This window comes from Lepisma saccharinum, chromosome 5, assembly GCF_977018435.1.
Source record: "Lepisma saccharinum chromosome 5, izLepSacc3.1, whole genome shotgun sequence".
Lineage (NCBI taxonomy): Eukaryota > Metazoa > Arthropoda > Insecta > Zygentoma > Lepismatidae > Lepisma > Lepisma saccharinum.
In genome coordinates this window covers 39,104,372-39,124,982 of record NC_139233.1, presented here as the reverse complement: position 1 = coordinate 39,124,982, position 20,611 = coordinate 39,104,372, and the positions used below count along the sequence as shown (strand labels likewise).

At 36.5% G+C, this 20,611-nt stretch overlaps 1 protein-coding gene across 4 annotated transcripts in view; it reads right to left on the bottom strand.

Annotated features, from left to right (window-relative positions):
* Positions 1-4,058: 4,058 nt before the first annotated feature.
* LOC145987773 (uncharacterized) overlaps positions 4,059-20,611 on the bottom strand; it is a 376,171-nt gene continuing 359,618 nt past the window's right edge. For 2 of the 4 annotated variants that reach the window (XM_083122455.1, XM_083122456.1), the window contains 3 exons: positions 18,358-18,521; positions 15,000-15,117; positions 4,059-7,121 (listed from right to left, as the gene is read on the bottom strand). In XM_083122455.1, coding sequence (XP_082978581.1) covers positions 5,516-7,121; positions 15,000-15,117; positions 18,358-18,521 — 1,888 coding nt within the window. In that variant the 3' untranslated portion in view covers positions 4,059-5,515. Of the gene's footprint in view, positions 7,122-10,696; positions 10,758-11,034; positions 11,092-14,999; positions 15,118-18,357; positions 18,522-20,611 lie in introns of all 4 variants that reach the window. The other 2 variants (XM_083122457.1, XM_083122458.1) reach the window with 2 other exon arrangements.

Below are 20,611 nucleotides of genomic sequence, written 5' to 3'. Positions count from 1 at the left end.
GGTGCATCAGCACTAAGGCTATTTTGCACCCGTCACATTATACGGGGGTCCAGCCCCTTATCGTTACACATAACAACTCTAACGTTGCATAACTAAAATCATAAAATATTAAAATCTTCTGACTTTCATTAAAAGCTGAGGCTGTAAAGGAGCACTCAGCACAAGTAAGGACAAAACACAGGACAACACAAACAAAATTATACAGGCCATGGGGCCAGGCGCCAGAGCCTCGTTAGTCTGCAGACCAGGGTGTACTACATAGAAGACATATGAAACATGGAGCGACGTAAAATAAGAAAATACATATGCAACATGTTAACACTAAATTGTGTACGTGTTCAAAGTTTCTTTAATGCATATTTAAATACATTACATAATCAATTAATCGATGTCATAACAAACCAACATTGATAGCAATGTTGGCATTGGGCTGCCATGGCATTCTCTGTTTTAAAATGTTTTTCATTTAGATCATTCGGCTCCCAGGGCCGATCTCAGCTACCCCCCTAGCTACGGCATTGAACTTGATGAGACTGTATAATATACTTTAATATATTTCTACTTTCATAAAATTTGAAATCAAGAGGTTGCAATTGTACCTCCGTTCCCCTCTGCAGGTCCCCTTTGCCATCTGGAAGGAATAATACAAGAAAAATATGAAAACTAATTCCTTCTTGAGTATCCTTTAGCCTAGTTTTTATTGTACTTAAATGTTTGCCCCCCTTGCCCAACCTCGCTAGACTTAATTTTTGTCAAAAATTAATGAGCAATGCCCTCTGTCCCCTGTGGTTGCGCCACTGGCTGCCTGGTTAAGACACCATGTAATGAAAAACAATTAGTTTTCGATGAGAAGCTTTTTGTTTGCTGAATCATTCATTTAAATAAATGAAGCTGTAATATTGCATACATTTCCTGGCAATAAGATGAAAACTGCTTACAATGAACTGAAGTCGCTAAGTATATACTGTAAATTCTCCTTAAAGCAGAGAGCTCCTCCTAGGACTTCATAGGATTTTGGAGCTACTAAGTAGGCAACACTGGCTGCAGCCGTCCACGTGGTGAAGAAACGCCTGGAGCGGTATGCTGCCGGAGGGGCTGTTTCCTTCCAGCAGGTTTTGCAGGCACCCGGGTCTTGTTGAATGCCCAGGTACCTTGTAAGCGCAGAGCGCTTTCAAGATGAGGAACCTGGGTAAAGACGTAAGTCGACTCGTTGCCGTGGGCAGGCGAGCAGGTAAACCTGTTCTCGTGGGGGCAAGAAGCACGGGTAGGCAAAAGCTAGACTTTGCAGTACTCTGTTGAAGATCGAACTATACTCGCAAAATACGTAAGTAAACTGAATTTATATTGTTAATCTTGTGAGTAATTCGCACATAGTAAATATGAACATGAACGTGTACCCACTTATTAGAGGCTGGGTGAACCCCAGAGCTGCTTCATGCAGGAGCATTGCTGGAAAAATTCCCACCTGAAATCACCCACCCTGAGAATCAAACCTATCAGGTGTGGCATTTTGTTTTCAATTTTTTAGTAGTCAACACTATATTTTTTTCTGCATTTGATGTTTTTTTTTCAGGAATGCTGGGCGAACGGGAGATGGTTATGATGCTCACCCTTTCCCCACCCCCTCTTGGAACCAATTAAATGCAATCAATTACAACAACATTCCACCCACTTCACCTGGTATTTACAAACAATATAAAGCAAGAATGAATAATTATATTAGACAATGAATGGCATGCCCAAAAGGGGTGTCATAACCCCCTCCCTTTGGCCCATTAAAAAAGGGAACGTCAAAGGCAGGAAAAGTAGGCAAAAGACTGACCACTAAAACAAAAAATATACGAGGGTAAATCAAAAACTAAAGACAATTTTGTGTTTTCGCAGGAATAAACTAAGACTGGGTGTGTGTGACGTCACCACGTGTATACTTGGAGTGACGTTGAGATGATTGAGTTAGCATTTTATATCCACTTTATGCACAGTAAGGCTAAACGGGACTGGACCTACAATTTAAAGTGGTATCCGAACTACTATGTGCCTCCACTGGGTACTTGGAGTGACATAGAAGGAGGAGTATCCATCATTGCCCCATTTAGTAGTGTGTTGCGGAGCAAAAAGGTCACACGTATGGACGCACCACTACTCCACGAATGCACCATTGAGGAACAGCTTTCTGTGGTCGAAGGGGGTTAAACCAGCAGACATCCACATGGAGCAAGCACCATGACTCAACAAAAGGTGTATGAGTGGGTGGACTGCTTTAAAGCGGTACGCACAATTGTAACATGCGAAGATGACGAGGTCCTGCAGACGTGGCTTCGTGAGCAACCAAAAACCTTCTTCGCGGACAGGATACAGAAGCTGATTGCACGATACCAAAGTGCATTGCCGTGCAGGATGCATATGTGGGAAAGTGATACATGTAGTCAGTAGCGTACGCAGGATTTCATCAAGGGGGGTGTTATTTCTAAAACTTTTTTCCAATTTCACATTACCATTGTTTTATTATACTTTAATTAAATAATAATAATCACAATTAATTAATAATATTTATAATTAATTAATTATCTAAATTAATACTAATAATACTACTAATACCACTACTACTATTAAGTAGTAGAGATCTACATAAATATAGTATTTATGTTCTCGTCATTCTATTTTTATCAAATCCTGGGAGCATTTTTTGGTTTCTTTGTTACGAAATAATTGTCTGGTCAACGAGGTGAGACATTTCAAGGGTGAAGAAGATCCATAAATACAAGAAAATAGATTAAAATAAATTGAAATAATCAAAGTATGGAACTCATCCAAGGAGCTGCGATGGTCTGGTTGGTAGAGCGTCTGACAACCACGCGGGCGATCTGGGTTCGATTCCCGGAATTAGTAGGAATTTTTCCGGCTTCTTTCCCGCCTAAATGTCCCCGATAATTCACATCTGAATTGTCTCGCTGTTCTTACCAACAAAATATTTTGTAATAGTTAAGCTTATTGTCGTTTGAATAATTGTCTAGTCAACAAGGTGAGACATTTTAAAGGGAGAAGACATTCAAACATGCTGCGGTAAACAATACAATGGGAAGGCGGACTGGTGACTGTATTCTTGTCCGCCTAGCCTTTGTCTACACATTAGCCTCTTACAACATACCAAGAACTTTATTTAGTTAATTCTCATTGTTCACACACAAAAAAAATACATGTTCGTTGAATACTGGCGTACGTAGAGGGGTGGCTGATGGTGTTCCAGCCCCTACCGAAATTTTGAGAAAATCAGAATTTTCAAATAAAAATCCGTTAAGAACTTTAAAAAATCAAAATGTGTAAATGCGAAACCGCTTTTAAAGTGAATTCCGATTACCATTTTTGTCTTTGAATACAATTTGAATAGACTGAAAAGCTCCAAAAATACAAAATATTTTATTATGCGTCCTGCCCTCCAAAACGAAGCCATGTGCTATCCACATTTACTATTCCAGCCCCTCCCGAAGAAAAAGAATCCTGCGTACAGCAGTGTATTGAACATTGTTGCAAGTGAGATACAAAACAACTTTTTTTCTCTTTTAAATAATAGTTACCCTAACCTAACCTCATAAACTCGTGTTTATTTTCAAGGCATCACTCTGAAAAACGTGTGTGTTTGGAATGCTGTGCTTTTCTCCATGCTGAATGGAAATAATAATTCAAATTATTATTATTATTATTATTATTATTATTATTATTATTATTATTATTAGTAGTAGTAGTAGTAGTAGTAGTAGTAGTAGTAATAGTAATATTATTGTCCCAGATCTTTAACTGTGAAAAATTGGTCATTTAATTTTTTTTCCACAGCATTTTTCATAATATTTCACAAGCTCAAGGGGGGGGGGTTTAAACCCCGTAACCCCCCCCCCTTGCGTACGCCACTGCATGTAGTAGTTCTTCTTGTGTGGAAATAAAGATATGTGAAAATTGCCTTTACTTTTTGATATACCCTTGTACATAACTCCTCCTTCCCTCCCTCAAAAATCCTGACCTTGGAAGAAATAGCCTATGTGAGAACAAAAACTTCCTGAACATGTATTTGAAGCATTTCTTTATTTCTGAACAGCAAAACCACAACAGAAACAACATGCAAACAAGTCTGGTGGTAAAAATATCCAAATAAATATGGCAGAATACAAGCTTCACATGTACAAAATGTGTGGCTTCTTTTGTTTGTTTTCTATTACAGACCAACCAACAGACACAAGAAATGAAATAAAAATCTGCATTGGTACAGATCCTCTTAAACAGCTGTCTTTTTACTGCACCCACCAAACTAATCACTGGTTCACTGTACGAGGTACTCTGCCTCTCCATGAATGGAACGTCACAACAATAATACAGCATTGGAGTTGATTAACTTAAGTTTTCCTTTGTTCGATCATGTTACATCTTAAAATAACCTGTCTGATCTTAAAACTGGTATAGTCTCCGTCTCTTGCATATCTTGGATAGACTAAACCTTACCCTCAACTTGCAACACTTTAAGTACAGTACAGTATACTACATTGCACCATCCAATCGAGATGGCCCTGTTCAACACTTACCTGAGGAAACAAATCTTTTCTTATATATATTTATATTATTTAAACTATCTTTACAAACATCGCAACTGGAGTATTCCTTAGCAATTCAAAATAAATTCTCAGTAACATTTTTACCATTCCTTTCACATCTTCACAAATAATTCTAGTGACAATTTATTAAAAATATGAAACAACAGAACTGACGTAGGAAAAGAAACATGAATAATATTTGCCCTACTTTGCATATCCACCTGAAAAATGAAAAATAGACACTAAGTTTATTATTTTTCTTAATGGTGCCAAAAACACAGAAGTGGTTGTTGTTCTCTTTGCTATTTTGCAATGGGAAGAGCCTTTGAAATGTCATCACAGATCGTTTGCTTGTTGTAACACCACCACTAGATTTCATCAAAGACCCTGCTTAAATATGTGGCTGATTAACTTCTAAATATTTCACCACTTAAACTCAAGAATAGGAGGTCAACGTGGGCCTCGATCATATTATCTAAAGAAACATTACAGAGTAACATTTAGAGAAAATGCATGAGTTCATAGTTTTACTTTGATTTGACTCTAGTGGTATTTTTTCTTACTATATTAATTACAGCACTAATATTACTTTTAGCGCCAGTTTATATATTATAGCACCAAGTCATAAACTTCCACATTCAATGGTGCAACATTTCCACCATGTTGACACATGAGTCAACATAAAAAATAACTCTCATACTAAATTGTTACACATAAGCCAATCCTTACTCTCCTGTACAAATTAACACATCTAAATTGGAGACTAGAAGTAAGTTTTTGCAAATATGGTACAATTTACTGAATGATGAAATATCCTGGTTCTGAAAGACCCATCATACTGGTATCAGATATGACTATCACTCCTGGCAGTCTTATGTACTAAAAGTTCAAGTGACCCCCCTTGTGCCCATTAAAAAAAAGTGTCAACAATCCATTCAACCTTCGGATTCCGAGGGCATCAACTCCATGTCTTCAGACCAGCTTAAGTCCATTGCTGTGGAATCAGTCTGCACGACACCGTGGCTCAAGTCTGGCGTCGGAGATAGAGGCTGCGGCCTTAACATTGCAGCACGACCACCTGTAGCAATGCAGAACGTTCCCCTCCTGCAGTCTTCGCTTTCATGCTCTGTGTACTTATCACTGAAGAGGGACTCTGTCGTGGCCTGAACAAAGCTGGATCCTTCAGACGATGGCTCGCTGCCGGCTACTTCGCAGTCAGACTCTCCCTGCGTGTCGTCTGATATTTCTTCTGAGATCATAGCTTCACCTGCACCTTCCTTAGGTAGCACCGAGCCACCGGGCAACTGCGATCGAGAGATCAGGTTCAAGACGTGCGGAGCAGAGTCGCACGAAGCGTGGCATGGGACACTTGGCTTCTCGGTGGCAGAGACTGCATACTTGGCATCTAAGGAGTAAGAAGTGCTGTTTGTGGAGATGGACATGGAAATACTGGTAGCTTCATGAAGAGAATTTATGGATTCACGTTCTCCAGTTTCCTTTGAGCCTGAAGAGGAGTCTTCTCCCTCACCGTCCCCGTCCACTCCATCCCCTTCACCTTCCGAAAGGTTCAGTAGCTCCGCAGGCTCATAGAGGGGCGAACTGCTGCGTGACAAAGAGTCAAAGTCATCCCTGACATTTCCCAGAAGACGCGACTGGATCTTGGATGCCAGCTGCTCCGCTTTCACACTCGAGTCCAAGCTACAAAGTTCAACAGTCTTCCCACTTTCACCCTCAATAATACTCATCACATTATCCTTGGCATTCATCGAGGACAGAACCCTCCACTTACCCTCCTGCACCACATCTATAATCTCAACACCACTCTCACTGCTGGAAACAAGCAAATCACTTTCTTCTACTTCACGAAACCTAGTTTCATCTTTGGAATTCTCACTGGTTGTTTCCGGCCTCTTCTCACCTGATACCTCATCCCCAACTGTCGCGGAATCATTTCTGCCTGTATGAGGCTCATCCTTTGCCCCATTTACCATATCGTCCCCAAATTTCTTCCCCAAACACCTTCCGTTAAACTTTTCACCCCAACGGGATTTGGAACCTTTTTTCTTCTCTGTACTCCAGTCTTTGTCAACTTCAATGTCCAGGCTCTCGGAATCGGTGGAAACCGAACGGGATCTCTCTGTAACGGGACACGGCTGCCTCGTTCCTGGCCTGGATTCCCGTGGATGAGTCACCTTGCCACGCCTTGCAGGTGGCATCTGTTGCTGCTTCCCACACTCCAGTCGGGTCTTCTTCGTGGGGGGCATTGTCCTACCAGGGGAAATCCTTAAACGAGCATCTGCGGGATGTGAAGGTGAAGGTGATGATGATGAGAGAGGTGGTGTAGAAAGGTGGCTCCTTCTGACTGCAGCTTGCAGTTTGGCCAGAAGAATCTCTTGGGATTCGTTCATATCCAGTACCCAGGAAACTGAATCATTTTTCTCAACAATTGCTTTGACTTTTGGCGACTGGGGTGGCGATGAGTCTGTAAGATCCAGGTGAGTATCTATATGAGGAGATTTTGGTGACTGATGAGGTGATAATCTGAAAAATTAAAAGAGAACTATTAATAATCATAGAAACTGATTGAGAAGAATACAATGTTTGCTGAAACCAGCGAACTTTCTTACAAGCAAAAGTTGCCATTACAGGCAATACAAAATCGTAGACAAATTTTACAATGTATGTTCTTTCTTCTACACAAAATTGTTAATTTCTGAAGTACAATTTTCTTACCTATCTACGGTACTCAAGGAGTATTTTGGAATTTAGACTAGGTTAGGTTATGGGACTTGTAAATTTTATCAATTCCAGTTTTCTAATTTTATTTTGAAGATAATATAAGTCAAACTTAGCAAAATGTATAACAAACTGGAGAAAAAAAAAAGATATGGGCAAGTGATTTACAGTTTCTATTAAAAATTATAAAATACCAGCATTCAAGAGTAGAGTACGAGCCATTGACTAAGTGCTTGACTCATGATCTTGTCACCGAATGTTGCCGGTTTGAGCCTGGTCTAGGCATGAGTGTTCCTTTGTAGGCACACCATCATTTTCATTTAATAACCATTCATCCACGTCATTGTATAAATAGGAAGAAAAAGTATGTAAATGAAAATATACACCAACTAAAGTTTATGTGCTCAAATTTGTTGTGTAGTATCAATGTCTGAGGATGATATATTTATCCATGCACAATTTCCATTCTTTCATGTTGAGCTCAAAAGAAAAGACCCCCATTGAAATATTTTCAGAGCTCTTTGCCTACAAATTAATCTCCTTCCAACAGGGACAGGGCCAAGGATGGCTCACCCTATCAAAATGTAATAGGTGAATTTTGTGATAAAAATAAAGTACGATAGGAACTATTCTTGTTTGGACCCCATAATAACAATGTGGGTATCAAAATACATTTTTTTTGAAGATGTGGACCACCCAAATTTCTGGTAGTCACCAAGTAATCCACTCACACTAGAAAGTCTGATGCCATTGTCAGCTTACAATTAGTTCCAAAGGTTTCTATTTTCTCAATAGATTATCCTAGATCTTGCACACAAAATTTTTACATTCCATGTTTTCATGCAGCTTACAAATCTCTGAGAAAGCAACAAATATTTATTGTTTGCAAACAATGAAGAAATCCTTGCATTCTGAAGAGTCAATAAACTGACATGCTCGCAATCAAGAAATAAGCCATAACACTAATACAAATTGTCCTTGCTAATCTTTAAGTCATTCATAAAGCATAGCTTTAAAAGATTCCTCCTTATGAGAGGTTTAATAAATCTCATATTTCCTTATTTATATTTGAAGTGTTACCAGATATACCCACTGCAGAAGACAAAGATTTTGTGATAACAGTTTCAATTATTCTATTATAATGCTTGCAAGTAGACATAAGTGTGACTGGGGTCGGCTCACCCTCCAATCATATAAGTACCTGGATTTAAAGAAGCTGTTGAAATACGCATAGTCTTACACCCTGCGTACCCAGTGAAATTTTATTACAAAACAAACATCTGAAAATTTTCTGTCAACGATTATTTTTACAACACATCAAACTACTTCATATCTTGACCTTCAATTCAGCTTGAACAAAATCGTATTTTTTCAAAAAGTATCACACAAATATCTGTACCAGTATAAAATAAAGCAAGCAGATTTTCAGCCCTTCTCTTTCATATAAATGCTGTACGCGAATAAATGTTTTAAAAAAGTGTACAATCTAAACATAGATATGTATGTGTCTGCACATTAGGTTGTGATGTGATAAGTATGCAATATTGCCATAACACAATATCATGCAACATACCCCTTTCAATCCTTGAAACAGTGAAAGTTTTTTTTTTTTTGTTTCTTTTTTAAAATCAATCTTTTGAAAAGCAGTTGCGTGTAGCGGAAAAAGTAATTAATGATACAATCTCATATTTTTGGAAAACAATTAAAACAAGTAAAAATGAAAGTAGAATGGATATTTTCTGTCAGAATACCATATTCTTCTTTATTTTTTGTTTGATCTATTACTTGCATTAATGTCAAATTATTTATTCATATTTCAGACTGTTACTGCATTACCCAACCATTTGTATCTATGAGGAGGAGTTATTGTCGTAAAAAAATAAACAAGTATCAAGATTTTTAGGATAAAAATAAAATGTTTATGGACAGGGCATATACGTGTGAAAATCACAGATAGTTTTTAATTTATATCATAAAATCTACTACTTGAATACTATGAAACATGAATACATTCGAAATATTTATCTGAATATTGAATAAGCTAAGTTTTATAGTATTAAAGTGGAAAATATTATGATACCTGGCAGTCACATGCACAACATGGACACATTCTTATGCAAAATAACATCTTTAAGGTGATTTATGTGCTGTTTGTGATTCAATAAAATATATCTGAGTAACTCTACATATTTCTGCACTAAAATATCAATACTTTGAATACTATAATGTGTATCATTATTTCAAAAACTACACAGTAAAACCAGTAATTTGTGCTTGCTTATAAACAGAATGGAGTATCATTCCTTTCTAGGCAGCACAATGGAGGGGAAAGAAAAAAACTTTGGAGAAATCAATTTTATAAAGTGACACTATTGGGGAAGATAATACATAGCAAAGACTCGCATTAAGATCAAACTCATGTGCTGGCAACAATGGTTAAAATTTTGTTTACGAGGCACCTTTAGATAATTGAGCTCTGTTGGTTCAACAATGGAACAGTGAAATTTAAGAAATAACTCTGAATGTATCTTCTCACAAAAAAATCTGTTATGTTGCTGAATATTTGTTTTTATATTTGCAAATTCAGGTAACATTTGCACTAACGTGAAAAAAAAAAGAAAAAGAAGAAAAAAGAAGAAGATACACCAAAAAGGTTGGTTTAAAAAGAAATAAATTGCATCCCAGTTGAACAACATTTGATGGTTATGAAAACTAATACCAAATGTGAACTTCACAATACTTACTGAATTTAATGTGCAAAATAAATGAAGAAAGGGGAAAAAAAACCACTGAGTTATTCCAAGTGCAGTTTTTCACTATGTGACATATTTTACAGTTACAATATATTGACAGCTGCACTACATGTATGCAATTACTTTAGGTATGTAAAAAAATATTTGCTTATTGTGCATTTTAGTTCATGTTCAGTCTTAAGTGTCTACATCATCTTGGGTCCATCTGAGCAATGAGTTCTTCAAAAATGTATTTCTTTTTAGCAGAGACGTACTATAATAATTCTAAATTCTAAAGAATTAGCTCTTCTGAGAACTGCTCCCAGAATGTTAAAGAGGAATTGTGGATCTAGGAGTAGTTTAAACTGATCTAATACTTCATAATGTAGAATTATTACCAGGATTCTTCAAAATGGACATTATTGAATGAGTTGCTACTAGTGGGTCAAATATCCAGCAAAATCTTACACATAATACAATAGTTAATGATTGTGAGCAACAGAGTGCAAATACCATTCACCTCCTGTGTATTTATATTATTCTTAGTGGCTTTCTGCAAATCTTTTTTATAGTGTGTGTGCGAATTTATACTTATCTACTTGGTATGTTTCCCACAACCACAACCGTAAAGTTAATTAGTAAACTTACATATATATGAACAATCAAAGGTGGCTAGGAAAGTCATTTTTCCAATTTGACAGTATACAGTCTGAAACAGTACAAAATATTAATCTGTAGATTGAGTGACTCATGAAAATTTTGTTTTCCCTTTAAAACAAACAAAAATGTGAAACAGTACGTCAACAAGCAATTCATTGTGAAGCAACAATTATAAAATCAACACACAAAAGACTTTCAATTGGACGAAATTTGCAGAACGAAACGAAACACAAGGAGGACTGCACCTAGTGAAGTGTCTCTCTATGCTAGATCACAAAATGTGTGCAGACGTGTGAGCTTATTAGTAATCAAATGTGAAACTTTACCCATTCATATATCCAGGGAACGGACAGTTCCTATTACGCTATGAAGATTTATCAGTCCTAAAAACAAAGTGAGAACATTCTTCTATTGAAGGTAAACGAACATAAAACTTAAAATTAAGCCCGATACAACAGCTTTCCAAAAATTTTGATTTTTTTCTGGCTTTGTACTTGAAACAAATGAAACTTTATTTGCAGGTAAGGTTAATAAAATGCAAGTGGATCTTGGTACTACTTCAGTGCCCACTTCTTTTTAGAAACAACTCTTGTAGATTTATTTGGAATTACGTCTAAAACACTGAAGTGAGTTCTCATGTGAGTATCATTGTTGTCTTCCTTCATAGTATTGAATGTTTCAAGTCGTGCATCCCCAACTTTGATTGCTTGCGGGTAAAAACTGCAAGAGATATGTACACAGAGTTCTCTGCACCGTGAAGCATTGTCCTGCTATCAAAACAATACAACCCCACTCATTCCAAATGCACCTGCCTCCCACCTTTCCAGGAATAAGAAGCCACACCAAGAAAAAATGCCATCCATACTTGCATTACAGTAGGAACACCCATCCAGATCATAGAAGATGACAAGTTCAGAAAGAAAGCCTGCGACAACTAGCACCTCCAAATCCATCGACGGGAGAAAGAAGAACTACATTAAACCAGTACATGCCTTTAGGAAGCTGCAGGGAGGCAGTGATATCGTGGATCAAACTTTCATGCAGAACAAAGAGAAAGTTGCATGCAGCAGATTATCTTCTTCCAAACCAATAAATTTAAATATAATGATTAAAAATACTAATAGTTTAACTTTCCCCTACTCAATAGGAAATTCTATAAATTAACGTCTCAGTTTGGTGATTTTTTCCATAATGAAAATTTGGGAGAGAAAAGGATAAAATTGTCACATGAGCATATTTGAAGTTTTACGACTAAAGTTCAAATCACAAACCCTGAGACCTTCTGTAAACAAAACCACCTGCATGCAGAAAGTATTGCAAACTCATAGAAGTAAAATAATCCACACGAAAATCCAGCGTTGTTACAGGGTTCATTATGTAAGGTAAAACAATGGCCAATTTGAAGTATGGGATACTCTGCCGCAAATGACGTCTCACTTTAAACCCAATGTTCTTTCTTTTTTTACTTATTGCTTCACCTTTATGGTTAACTCTTTGCACCAGTCATCATTTACCATAAATTTGGCTTCTTTCTTGCATGTGAATTGAATATATTTTACTTGCATTTTTTTAGACAAAATGATATAACATGGTAATGTATATTTCTAAAGATGATATAGATAGGAGTGTATTTGAAATTTGTTTGTAGATTTTATGTAAATTGTATCTTATGTAAATAAAATATATAATGGGCATAAACAGCCATATGCATTGCTGTAAGTCCAATAAATATATTGATGATGATGATCAAAACAAGACAAAGAAAGTTCGTAAATGTATTGCGGTTGGAAACTTTGACAAGCATCCTAATAACGATTTTTGTTCCGCCAAATATAGTGCACTTCGTAAAATAACTTGGTGACATGGCAAGGCAAGATAAGTGTGAACATTTTGTAGTAACATGCATTGTAACTTTCAATGAGCTTAGAGATTTGTGTACATAATGATATTTTATAACATTGGTTATTTTCTAAAAATAATCATGTGAACAGCAAGGAAGTAGTGCAACTTAGTAATATTGCCTGAGTTATCCTTAGAAAAATAACATGCCGAGTTCTATGCGTGCGGGAAGGTCTCAGTGTTCTCAGAGCTTGTTTTCAAAACACCAGCAAGGACAGCCTTTGAAAAGGGGTGAGAAATAGATTCTACTCAATATTTATGTAACGTTCTGTCAGTGGTATCCTGAGAAACCAGTAAATGAAGTGGTTAAGTTGGTATCCCAGTGCAGTGGTGTGTCAGTGTCTGCAGTTTTAAGGGTTATGAAAGAGAGAATGACCAGGAGATTAACAATGTATGCGGCTGCATATTCGTCTGATGTTTTGAGAGCGGGTTCTCACATTCAGAGGCTCTTATATAAAATGAATAGGTGCGGCGAACTATGAGTGTAACAGCAGATGATTGCGGTCATGAATCAGCTGACGCGGAGTGATACATCGAATCGGTGAGACCGTTTGTTTACAGAAGGTCTCAGGGTTGGTGATTTACACCTTAGTTGCAATGTTATAACCTGTGGTCTGTGACCAATATAGGTAATGGGCAGCGCACAAGGAGTTTGGGAATAGCAATTGCCTGGGTGAAGTAAAAACGGGAGCCAAGAGTATATTTTATAATATCACAATGGACGAAGCTTCAACATTTAGAAAATCAGTGTAAATATCTCTTACAGTTTTCATGCTAAACAGGATCAACGTTAGGGTTGTGAAACGTATGAAACATACAGGAAATATCAAAATCAATCAGCATGATGATTATCTTGAACTAGGTGGAATTCTCGAAATAACCTTCCTCTTACCCCAAAAATATCTCGAAACATGAGAAATTTTTGGATAAGTTATTACTGACAAATAGCCAAGATCCAGCCACGCAAAGAACACTGAAACAAGATATTTTATTACGTAGATATTTCAGTACATTTACTGTGTGTGCCTAATTTAATAAAGATATTTTATGTTTGAAAAGAAAAATACAGTATCACATTCTGTACGAGAGACTGTCTATTATTATGCTAGCTAGACTTACCTTCATTAAACTAACCAGAGAACAGTTGATTTGAATATTACATTGCTTTAGTGCAAAAATGTCTTTGTAACATCAACAATATTAGATGTACATGAATATTTGTGAAAATTGTGCCATATTACTTCCCCCCTTCCCCCTCCTTTCCTTTATCCTGACAAAGCATTTTAAGAAAGCAGTCAATGAGGGAGATTCAAAACCTAGGGCAATTGAATTAGAAATATTTTATAATAACCACTACTTTACAAAGCACAGTATATAACATGTATTTCCGACACAATTTCATGTCAGTTGTAAATGTTACCTCTAAAAGATGAAACTTTTAACAGTATCAAACTGCACAACATTTCTTAGCATTAGTAACTATCCTATATTATAAGAATAAAATACCAACTCATTTTCGTCAGACAAATTTCTAGATGTGTTCTAGTAAGTTCCAAACCACTATGATTTTTAGATGTTACTAACATAACGAGGGTAATGTGTGTGATCCACTGGCACAGTATGGAATCTTTGGTGGAAAGTAACTTTGAATGCAATTATGAAAAGCGGAATTTAGCAAATGAGTTATATTATTACCCTAAAAAATGAAGTTCTGAGTCACATGCTCTCCCCCACCATTTGGTACACTACTGAAGGGATCTAAATCATGAAATGTATGCACCTGATAACCTGAATCATCAGGCTATCAGAGAGAAGGGGAGGGGCCCAAAAAATCCACATTATTTGTCTATTTTGCACTTCACAGCATTACAATATATTAATGTATTTGTTCATTTAAAATCATGGGGATACATAGGAGACAAAATTTAATACTATCGCAGATATGTTAGTGATTCACATGCATCCATTCTATAAGAACTACATCCGTTCATATGCCCACACATGCATACACAAACACAGACATGTGTATATACACAAAGATGCAAACTCTTTGGATACTAGTAATTATTTACAGACTAAAAACTAGAAGCCTTACAATATTACGGAAAATGACCATTTAGAACACATACTTTCAATTTCTTCTTTTAATCAAATAGAATGTAGACTGATTTCACAAGGAAGATACATTGTTTTATTATATTCCTAAATATTTGATGTTATTGGAATATCATTAGTTAATTTTAAATTTGCTACCAATAGTTTTAAAAGTGAATTTTATTATGGATTATTATTTACTTCATCCGAAATAAAACCTGTATTTTGTTTTAAGTAAGTTTCAAACCACCCTGCAGTATTTTTAGATATAACGAGGGTGACAGGATTTGTTTCTTACCTTGGGAAACTATGGGATGGTGGGGAATCCGGGCTGCCTCTGGACTGTGGTGTGTCGTTGGAACTTTTCCTTCCATTGGTTGGACTTGGTGGAATGTGGAGAGCGCCAGGCAGAGTATCTGGGACAAAACAAACATTCCTGTAATTAACTTACTTCTCCATATTAATCATCATAATGAAGATGCTCATATTTAAGGTGTGTGCGACTTAACTCACGATGATATAATGAATGCAATAAAAGGTACTTAAAAAATACTATAAGATGAACTACTTACGATTTGTGAGTATACGTTTTATAAAAAACAACGTTTCAAGACACAACTGGTCCCTTCAGCAGGTTCACAATCTTGGCGAGTGGAATCACTTGATGGCCACGTCAATTAGAATAAAAGACAAGGAGTAAGGCAATGGTAAAAACATGGATAAAAAGGTATTACGTAACATTGGCGTCTGTACACACAAAACTTCATATTCCCTTCTTTCCCTTGTAAGAACTTCGGATCTAAAAATGAACCTTAAGAAATTTCATGGCATTAACACGTTAAAACCCAAAACCCCCACATCGTGCCACGCATGACCATATGGTGACTGGTTTGGTTTCTCGTTGAATGCTGGAAGTTGCCAGACTCTTGCCCCTGCCCACTTTCCTCCCGCTCCTATCCCCCCACTACTACATCATTTTAAACTCGAAATCCTGGATCTCGTGGGTTGCGTTGATTACGGCCGGAGTTACCTGAAAACCGATACTTTTCCCTTTACTCACATCCCATCTCTTGAACATCTTTATCCATAATTCATCAACATTTCCATCTTCCCTATTCAAATTATTATTCCTGTCTTTGCAAATAAACACCGCTTCATACACGTTTCTACTTATTGGTTTATTTTTAATTCTGACCACCTCTCTTTTCCTAATTTTATGCCCTTCATCAATTACATGTTCAGACAACATGAAGTGATTCCACTCGTGAAGATTGTGAACCTGATGAAGGGACCAGTTGTGTCTTGAAAAGTTGTTTTTTATAAAACGTATACTCACAAATCATAAGTAGTTCACTTTATAGTATTTTTTAAGTACTTTTATTATAATGAAGATGCATGAAAGAGATGAGCATGGGTAGCACTTTGCTTTTGGTAAAAGTAATCCTATGTTTGATCCCTGGAGGGAGTTACAAAAGTATTGTGCTGATCCAGCATCATTAAGATGGCAGATACTTTGAAAGAAATACAGTGTGATCCGTTTGAGGTGTCAGGAAATTAAACTATTACATATAAGAGGTTAATATATGTATCCCTCAGTAGTTTGTTGCAATATAAGCAGATAAAATTTAAGTTTCAAGTGAGTGGAGGTTTACAGATTTTAGCAGAATGGCAGCACTAACATGCATGCAACATTCAAAGATTTGCATACGATACAACACACTGTATGTGCTGTTGTGGTGTGGCCACCATATTTGTCTACCGTGCATGCTAATGCCACCATGCAGCTGAAGTCTTTAAATTTCTACTCACTCGAAACTTACATCCTTTCTGCTTATATTACAAAAAAATGCTCAGAGATATTTACATTAACCTCGTATATAATGGTTTACTTTTCTGACATCTCAAATGGATCACCCTCTAGTGTCATACTACACCTCGAAAACCAGAAAACATTGTCGATGGGACTTAGTGCACTGGCCATACTTCACACGGAAAAAAAAAGAAGAAGAAGAAGAAGGTGCTTGCCAGGCCTTGACCATCAAAGGTCTGTTGTGCAACAGAGTTTAGTTTTAGCTTTAGTTTATATTTTAATCATGATGAAGCATCTCATTGAATCACATAAGATGTTAAATCTAACTATAACTTTACCAGTACAGGTTTGTTTTATCTAATTGTTTCACCTTTAAGTAATAAAAATACAAAGGGGTGTTGATAAGTCCTCAGCCTTTGTGCCTTCTTCTGTTTTGTAATGAACAAATTACAGGTTGGTATGAACTGTCATCCTGTAGTTTCTTATCTCCAAAAATGAGCATTCTCACATAATTATATCTTTGTGTTTTTAATTTGAGAACTGACCATGTCAGCAATTCAGGAAAGTTTCAGTAGAAACTACAACAGGGCAGTGATAAAGTATCTTTTCTGCAAGGAAAGTCCGTAAAGTAAATTCATAGACATATGGCACAAACATTGGAGAACCATAGCACTTGCTATCCCATCGTGAAAAACTGTTGCCAAATTTTGGACTGAGCATTTCTTCAGTTGTCAATGTGCAAGAAACTGTGGACGCTGTGCATCAAATGATCTTAGATAAGATAATTTCTGCTAAACTGACAGATGAGACCCCTGAAAATCCTCTGTGAAAGAGTTGGTGTAATTATTCATGGCCACCTTGACACGAGGAATCTTTCGCAAAGTGGATCCCAAAACTTATTTGTGCAAGTAAAAAGCATGCTTGGGTCATCGCTTCCAAAGAGCAGTTCTTGGAACGGTGATCGTTTTGTTTGTCGATAAGACCTGGCTCTATTTGTATGATCACGAGGCAAAGGAACTGTCACATGCATGGAGGAATAGTGGATCACCACATCTACAGAGGTGCAGGCACAGAAATCAACTGCTAAGGTTAATGTGACTGTCTTCTGGGACAAGGATAGCATGCTGTTAGTTTGCTCCAGATAGCAAGTGCAATATTACACATTGCTCCTCGATCAGCTGAAGCAAAAACTGACGTCAATACATCGCAAAACTTGTCCAGACGAATCATCTTCCTCCAGGACAACACATCACCACACCAGGTTCACACTCACAATGCAGAAAGTGGCTGATCTGGGGTTCAAAGTGCTGGACAATCCAGTGTATCATGCATATTTAGCCCATACAGTTTACATCATCTTTCCAAATAAAAATAAAAAAAAAAACACCTGAAGAGAACTCGCGCTGGCACCATCGCTGGGACTAACCAGGCTGTAAATATGTAGTTTCAGGAGCAATCGACAACATCTTTTTAGATGATCTTCAGAAGTTGTTAGAAAGGTCATACAAGAGTGTTAGACTCCAGAGAGAATATGTTGAATAAAAACCTCAACACCATTTGCCAAATCTAATTTGTTCTAGGTAAAGCTAAAGACTTATCAGCACCCCCTTGTAGTACAATTTATAGAATGTACTTTGCCTATGACACAGGTTACACATGAACAGAATATCTATGAAGAATTAAGTATTGACACTGTTAAAGTTATTTGTTGTAATCACAATCGAATGGGAAACATGAAGTAAGATGATGCATGTGCACTGTGTACAGGAAAAAAATTATTGCAATTTATATAATTATCATCATTAGTGTATATGGCCAAAGTAATAATAATAAAAGAAAAACTTACTTGATAGATCTGTAACTCCAGACATAGCAGCTAAAACTGTGACGACTTCTGAATTTTGTTTCAGCTTCCACTGAAGCTCTTCATTCTGAAGTGACAGCCTCTTGTTTTGTTTAGATTCTTGATGGAATGACTCGAGGAGAGATCTATTCTCTTGCGACAATTGTCTGCAAATGAAGAGGTGTAAATCTTAGAAAGGACTGCAAATAGCAAGGTAAATTTGCAAAACAAGTCACACAAATTTGCAGCAAATATTCACTGCAACTTTGCCATAAATCACCTGCAAATAATGAGCATATAAAATCACCTCCATTTTTCAAATAAAAACTACTACTAACTTAGACATGAAATGAAAAATCATTAGTGCAATATTTGCATTTGTGTATGTTCTCGTAGATTCAAGGAAAACTACACTTCTCTTTTTGTATTGTGGTTATTTTTTATATTTCTTTTCTTTCAGGTTAATTGTGATGATGAGGATGAATAATAATATAATGAGATAGGTTTCAGATCACTGACACAAAGGCAGTTATCCTCTCCATTTCTGATCTAATGAAAGAAATACAGAGTTATGAACCTGAACATAATTGAAAACTGTACTGTAAAATGAGGTAGATCTGTATCCACCTTGAAAGAAACTAGCCACAGTTTGATTTCTGGAAATTTCTATCTCCAGTCCTTGGTTCAACATTAACACACAACATGAGAATATTTACTTTATTACAGCATATTATTATTATTATTATTATGGAGAAATTATAAAACTATACATGGGAAATATTCATACAAAACTATTTTCTCAGAAACAAATACATAAATATTAATATTTTGGGGGTTTGTATATTTTACAATAACAACTAAGAGTATTATGTAATTTGATGTTAAATTTGTATTTTTATGGACAATACATGAAAATAAGTTTCATTGGAAGCATTTATTAAAATATCTTATATTCTTTAACTAAAATCCTCTTAACAATAAAATAACTTAAAATGTTAATATCCTTGTGAAAATGAAAGTGAAACTCTTCCCAGTCCAGATCCATACATTTACGCATACACACAGAACAGTCAACCAACACATCCTTTCTGAAATGGTGCAAGAGACTTTACATATCAGTTATGCATGCAACCATAGCCTCCGGACTCAACCTAGCCATTTATTAACCATCCCAAGCTTGACATGTCCTTCCCGGACATGTTGAAGTACACCATCCCACCTGATAGATATGAATCTTGTGCTGGGAGTTACGAGATTAATGGAAGTGCATGGGAGAAAGATTGTGCTGTTACTGTGATTTTTTTTGTGAGTTTCGTTATGATGTATAACTTTGGTTCTTTTTAAATTACATAATCAAGATAAATAGATTCTAAATCTATATGTTAAAACGTAAGTCCTGAGTTTTGTTATTTTACTGCAAATCTTAATGTTTAAGGTATCACGTGTATACCAATATACAGTCTCATGTTGCTCATTCTCGATTTGTATTGAGACAAATATATTCTTATGGCTATTAATATCCTATGGTTGAACCTGGCATGACCATGTCAAGCTTCACCCCTCTGATTCCAATCATATATTTCAGACCTTTTCCATCCCACCCACCATCCAAACAACAGTTCAACATTGGTGAAAGTGTCTTTCAGGGGCGGCGCCAGAAATTTTCGACCAGGTGGGCAGAAGCTGTATATTGATAGATTAGGGTGGGCAGGTATATATATATATATATATATATATATATATATATATATATATATATATACTATGTATATATAATGTATGTGTGTGTGTAAGACACATATATGTATGACATACATGCGTAGAGTAAAGACGCCTAATATGAGGATGGTCCCTAATATGAGATAGCGGCCGATCTCGCATATGTGACGCCACAGGCAATCAATGACACATCAGATACATAGCACTTGGCAACTGTGTTAGTCTCTGAGAAAATGTGCTGTGGTCGTTGAACAGTGTAGATGTAGGACGTGTTGGAAGCATTTTGTCAAGGCAGAATATTTTGCAGAGGTGGAAAACATTGCGGGTTTCGCAGGTAAGTTAATTGGGAGACATAAAATCATTGATGTACAGTTAAAGGTAATGAACCAAGCAGTGTGCTGTCAGTTTTTGAAGATTCGTGATGGCAAATTTAAATGAAAACATGGCGGTTGTTTATTCGTGTACCAATGCTCCAAATATGAGACAGTGAGTGGTTCCCAATACGAGATATGTCTCATATTGAGGTAGCTTAGATTTA